Below are 6846 nucleotides of genomic sequence, written 5' to 3' on the forward strand. Positions count from 1 at the left end.
GGGTCACTATGAGTCAGAACTGAGTCGATGGCACTTAATAACAAAACAACAAAAACATATGTAAATATATAAACTCCCTAATTAATTATAAACTCTTGGTGTGGTGCTGTAGGATTAGCACTGGACTATGAACCTCAAGGCTAGAGTTCAAACCCACCAACCACCCCTCAAAAACCCTCTACAGGGTCACTATGAGTCAGAACCTACACAACAGCACTTAACAACAACAACAAAGAGCAGAAACCATATTTTACATTTTATTGCCTTGATAAAGTTTTACACACAGAGGTGTTTGTGGTTGATCACTTCTTATCAAGAATATGCTAATTCTTACATTATATTTTCTTGTACATTTGCCATTATGCAAAGTATCATTAATATGTTAATCAAGTAGTATAAAACATGATAAACTTCTTAAAGCTCATTAAGACAACAATTTATCAGTTTAGCATATTAAAGTCTAAACTCACCTGTGTTTGAATATCATCACCTGTCACAATATTACCAACAGCTCTTAATGCAGGTGATACGACTTTATAATCATTGTGCCTAAAAATGACAATATGAAGTTATATTCTATATAATAGCAACAAAAATAATACCAAAAAACTCCCATATGCTCTTCACCCAAAATCTCATTCACGTTTCCCCAACTGTCCTAGTAATGTCTTTATACTAAAAAAAAAACTAATCCAGGATCATGGGTTGTACTCAGTTGTCATGTCTCTCTAGTCTCTTTCAGTCAACAACAGTTCCTCAGTCTTCCCTTGTTCTTCATGACCTCGACATTTTAAAGCACGTCAGCTAGTTGTTAAGGTTTGTCCAATATTTCTTCATGATTTGTTGGAATTTGGTTGCAATATCAAAAATGCAGCAGTCTTTTCTTTACATTCTATTGAGTATTATATGGCATCTATTTTATGTCATTATAGTGGTGCTGACTTTGGCCACTTAATTAAAATGGTATCTGCCAGATTTTTCCACTGTAACATTATTGTTTTTCTGCTTTGTGGTTAATATATCAGAAGGGAATACTTTGAGACTATGTAAAATCCCATTCCTTAATCACTTTTAATGCTAGTTTTAGCATCTCTTGATATATTCTCTTAATTATTATTCTAAGTGTTCAGCTGCTAACCAAAAGGCTGGTAAACCACCAGATGTTAACCCACCAGCTGCCCCATGGGAGAAAGATGTAGCAGTCTGCTCCCATAAAGATTACAGCCTTAAAAACACTATGAGTCAGTTCTACTCTGTTCTAGAAGGTCACTGTGAGGTGGAACCAACTCAGTGTCAATGAATTTAGTTTGGTATTAGTATGGTGGCCAATGAAGATTTTGTAATGAATTTATTCCTTCTATCTATCCACATACTCATGGGTTCTGATTTTATTCATTATAATTCATTAATAAAACTTATTTCACTTTGCTAATTGACCCAAGTCTGGGTGAAAGCACCTTTGAGTGGATTTCTGCGTCCTTTTTTGCATTTCTCCATTTTCTCATCATACCTTCCTTTCTGGATTTAAATTACTTTATTTCAATCCCAGTCCTTGAAAAGGTCATTTCTCCAAAACTCTTGATTGTCCAAAGGCTGTCCAGAACCAAAACGGATGTCAGAAGAGACTCTGAAACTTGCTCTCCAGTGTAGAGATGCTAAAGGGACTAGAAGAAATGAGGCAATAAAAGAGCTGGAGAGAAATTTTCAAAGGGCAGCTCGTGAAGACAAAGTCAAGTATTTATAGAGCAAAGACCTAGAGTTAGAAAACCAAAAGGGAAAAACAACCTCAGCATTTCTCAAGCTGAAAGAAAAATATTCAAGCTCAAACTTACAATACTGAAGAACTCCACAAGTAAAATAATGAATGAAGCAGAAAGCATCAAAACAAGATGGAAGGCATACACAGAGTCACTGTACCAAAAAGTAATAGTCCATGTCAGCCATTTCAAGAGATGTTAACCCACCAGCTGCCCCATGGGAGAAAGAGGTAGCATATGATTAATAGTCAAAGGTACTGAAGGAAGAATTCCAAGGAGCACTGAAGACAGTGCTCCAGGAATTGATGAAATGTAAATTGAAATCTTGCAAGAAACTGATGCATCACTGGCAGCACTTACTCATCTACTCCAAGAAACTTGGAAGACAGCTATCTGGACAACTGATTGGAAAAGATCCATATTTGTACCCATTCCAAAGAGGGGTGACTCAATGGAATGCTGAAATAATCAGACAATATCATTAATATCACATACAAGTAAAATTTTGCTGAAGATAATTTAAAACTGGCTATGACAGTACATTGACAGGGAACTATCAGAAATTCGTGCCACATTCAGAAGAGGACGAGACCAAAGGATATCATTGCTGACGTCAGATGGATTAGGCTGAAAGCAGAGAATACAGAAAGATGTTTATTTGTTCTCTACTGACTATGCAAAGGTTTTCAACTGTGTGGATCATGACAAGCACTTAAGATGCAATCAAAACAGTGGCTTTCAAGGGGGATCTTCTAGGCCAATTCAATTCAAGGCATAGAAAGAGGACAGCTCAGAAAGTTATAGCAACTATTTTTGAGCTTTCCAAAGTTTGCCATACTGTGGTGGCTTGCATATTGCTGTGATTCTGGAAGCTATGCCACGGTTATTTTAAATACCAGAAGGTTCACCCATGGTGGACAGGTTTCAGTTGAGCTTCCAGACAAAGACATACTAGGAAAAAGGAGAGATGGGCTACTTCCAAATATTTAGTCACTGAAAACCTTATGAAAAGCAGTAGAACACTGTCAGCACCAGAATATTGAATATTGAAACATGAGGATGATATAGTGCCAGAAGATGAGCCCCTCAGGTTGGAAGGCACACAAAATATGATTGGGGAAGAGCTGCCTCCTCAAAGTACAGTTTGGTCATATCAACCATCAACACTCATAGAAGCAGCAGTCAAGAAATCAAATGACGTATTGCATTAGGCAAATCTGATGCACAAGACCTCTTCAAAGTGTTCAATAGCAAAGATATCAGTTTGAGAATTAAGGTGTGCCTGACCCAAGCCATGGTATTTTCAATAATCTCATACGGATGTGAAAGTTGGACAGTGAATAAGGAAGACCATAGAAAAACGGATACATTTGAGTTATGGTGTTGAAAGAGAATATTAAAATTATCAAGGAAGGCCAAAAGAACAAACCAATCTGTGTTAGAAGTACAACCAGAATGCTCCTTGGAAGCCAGGATGACTGGACTTTGTCTATCACATTTCGGACATACTTGACAGGAGGGACCTACTTGACATACTTGACAGGAGTCACTGGAGAAGGATATCATGCTTGGTCAAGTGGAGGAGCGAAGAAAAAGAGGAAGACCCCAGTGAGATGAACTGGCAAAGTGGCAGCAGCAATGGGCTCAAACGTACCAATGATTGTAAGGTTGGCATAGGGCCAGGCAGTGTTTCGTTCTGTTGTGCAAAATGTAGCGATGAGTTGGTACCAACTGGATGACACCTAACAACAAAGGATCATCATCATAGGGCCGTATTTTAATGAAGTTTTAAGAAAACTGAATATTCTCTTGGTGAGAAAAAGGCCAGAAAAGTTGTGCTGAGGAATTGTTTTCCAGTTGAACCTGTGCATTCTTTGAGGGTAATGAGTGCTGATCTACACTAACTTTTTTGGGAAATCTAACTCCATCCACCCTAGAGTCCTGATCTTGCCCCTTCAGATTTATTTTTGTTCAAAACTTAAAGAATATTTAAAAGGAACACAATTTAGTCCCTCGAAGGGTGCTATTTGACATGATGTAAATCAAAGAGCACAGAATTCTTCAGCAAAGGGTTAGAGATATGGAAACATTGTCTTCAAAAATGTATAGAGAATAGGCTAGAAACAATAGCTTCATATCTTAATATTTTTTCTTTAACAAAGGTTTCTATAAGTGTATAGCAATACTTTTGGACTTATTTTTGTGCCTTTGAGTTGATTCTTTGAGATGATTCTGACTTTTAGCGACCCTGTATAGGGTTCCCAAGAGTGGTTGGTGGTTGCGGTACAGTCTACTGCTTATCCTACAGTGTCACACCAAGACTCCTGGATCAAGGTACACATTCTTGTACCCTCATACATACACATATTTACAAAAACATTTCTACAGTTACCCCTTTATATTAGAAGCTATCAATTCACACAGATAGCTCCAATTCTAATCTAACACCACAAGATGATTCTGGCTTTCCCCCTTTTCCATATTTGTAACTGAAGTAAGAAACCTGATTGCCATTATCACAATCTCCCTTTATCCGGTCAATCTCCTGACTCATAGGCTGCTATCCTATCGTGTATTGACTCCAGCTTCCAGCTCCATTCTGCTTCTCTGCTGCTCTGGCAGGGTCCCTCACTTTGTGGCCTGAACCCCTGATCTGCCCAACCTCATGAGATGTTGGCATCCCATTTGTAGCCTAATCCCCTATCACACCTTCCTCCAAGCTGTCCAGCACTTTAGGATAAGCACTGGACAGCTAACCACAAAATCAGTTCAAACCCACTAGTGGCTCTGTGTGAGAAAGATGAGGCTTTCTGCTCCAATAAAAAAAACTTACAGCCTTGCAAACTCTACACAGGGCCATTGTAAATTAGAAACAACTCGATGGCAGTGAGTTTTTGAGTTTTGAGAGTGTTTTTTTTTTTTTTATTTAACAAAAAAGGAAAGAAGCCAATAAATATTTTTAAAAAGTAGGTAAGAAGACAAAGAAACCATTTTCTTCTTAAAACAAATTTTAAACTTCTTAGTGTAGAAAAGTCTTTCTTTTTAAAGAAAACAGCAATAACAGTTCAGGAAAAGGAAATATGTTATCATTAGTACAGTGAAAGAAATTATTTTCACTAGATGAAATTTTATACAAATTGAAACAAATAATGAACAAGATCATAGGTACTGTACACAGAACCTATGTTCTATATTTCATAACAATGAAATAGCATCCTAGCAGGTAGCAGGCAACCAATAAAATATTTGTTCAGTTATTCCTCTCTAAATAAAAGAACAAATGACATGAAACTAATCACATTCATTAATAAAATGGTAAGCCCCCATCCGAATCTAGTGGACACAATGGGATATAGGATAAAATAAGCACTGTCTCAGGCTTTTAGTCTATAAAGTGTGAAGTCAGTTTCTTTGTAAACCTTCCTAAACACAGGGACTCTTGACAGGCTTATTCTGTTGCCACTCTAATCGCTAAATGTAATAAACAATCGTAAAGCTGCTAAAAAGAAATGATAGTTACATCAAAAGTTCTACCAATCTTCGACAGACTCCAGAATCAATGACTGCTTGAATTTTTTCATTGGGTCCATCGGAGAGATAAGAGAGTGCCCAACACACATCTGCTAACACATCTGGATCACTGCTAAACAACAATCGTGACAGGACATTTAAGCAAAGTGAAACCTGGAAGGAAAAGAAAGAAATAATAGTTTAAATTTTTCTCTATCTTAAAACAAATTTCTTTAGAAAAAATACAAAAACTCATTTTAAATCTAAAATTTAATGCTCTAAGAATAACTCTAGGGTCCAGGTATAAAGATAGTAGTTACCTTATAAAATAAATGGGTCAGTTTCTAAATTAATAAATATGATCTGCACATCGGATCTTTCCATAAAAATCATACCTCCAGACTTGCAGCCATCTCTTCCTTGAATAGAGAAATATTTGAAATTTTTTTTTTAAGTTTTTATTGTAAATTATGTGATAGTTTACATGGGAGAACATTAGCTTTACATTCATCCTATAGTATTTTGCTTCATTGCAATGATTACAATCTCCTTCATGCATCATCAAACAACCAAAGGGTATAACCCGCAAGCCTGCCCCCTGGCCGTCAGCACACAGCCCCTCTCCCTCCCAGAGTCCAGAGACCCCAGCTGCTCCATATCTCTACGTCATCATATCTGCCTCCATCTATGGAGTCACTGCTTCTCTGGGTAGGGTCCCACACTCTGCTCATCTCCCTTGAAGTTCCCAGAGACCTCCGCTCCTGGACTGCAAAATCAACCACTCCCCTCCTTTTGTTACAAAACACATACCTTTACATTTCCAATCCTCATAGTCAGTCCTGATAGCAATTACTCACTATTGTACCACAAGAGTTTTATCCCCATCTCCTTTCATCAGCCCTGTCCAGGCAAATTGGAAACCACTCAGTGGAGATTCTACCTTCCATCACCCTGTCTGGAACTAGGCTCCCTCTTGAAAGCTTGTAAGCCAGTCACTTCTTGCCTTTGTAGCCCCCACTATTTTGGGTAGTCAATGTCTAGGTTACACATCTCTGTCAACCCTGCGTACCAAGGAAGTGAGAATGATCCTTGCTGTAAAGATTTGTTCCCTCTTTTGAGCTATACATCCATAAGTATAGGTCAAGTTCATCAAATTGTAGCAGGTTACTCTTTTTTCCCTCTTCTGTCTTCTTCTAGTTGAGTTCTGATCATCCAGCCATTGAAGCCAGGTCAAGTGGGTACTAACTGCAAGTATGGGTGTTCTTGTGCATCTCCCCTCACTTCATATCAGCTGGATGTTTCACTCTCCGCTCTAGTCCTCTGTTGCCATTTCACTGTCTCAGGCCCAGAAGTCCCCAGGTCTTGAAATATTGCTGGCCAACCAGGTCTCAACCTGGGTTCACAAGATTCTATTGAACGTGGTCAGATGCACCTCAGAACTTCATTGCCGTTTTCCCCCCACTTTCCCTTATCAGTGACCAACATGGTCACCAGCCAGACCACATGCCTACTCGTGTATTATTCCCCTTGAGTCTTAGTCTTGGAAGTGGGTTTGCCCTGAGGGGACCAGACCTCTTGC

At 38.4% G+C, this 6846-nt stretch overlaps 1 protein-coding gene across 1 annotated transcript in view; it reads right to left on the reverse strand.

Moving 5' to 3' along the window:
- Positions 1-6846, reverse strand: part of KPNA5 (karyopherin alpha 5 (importin alpha 6)) — a 93049-nt gene that overhangs the window by 14243 nt on the left and 71960 nt on the right. Inside the window, exons 9-10 of the mRNA XM_006839978.1 lie at positions 5278-5441; positions 471-549 (exon numbers count right to left, since the gene is read on the reverse strand). Of these exons, the coding sequence (XP_006840041.1) occupies positions 471-549; positions 5278-5441 (243 nt within the window). The remainder of the gene's footprint in view (positions 1-470; positions 550-5277; positions 5442-6846) is intronic.

The sequence above is a fragment of the Chrysochloris asiatica genome, unplaced genomic scaffold, assembly GCF_000296735.1.
Source record: "Chrysochloris asiatica unplaced genomic scaffold, ChrAsi1.0 scaffold00027, whole genome shotgun sequence".
Classification (NCBI taxonomy): Eukaryota; Metazoa; Chordata; class Mammalia; order Afrosoricida; family Chrysochloridae; genus Chrysochloris; species Chrysochloris asiatica.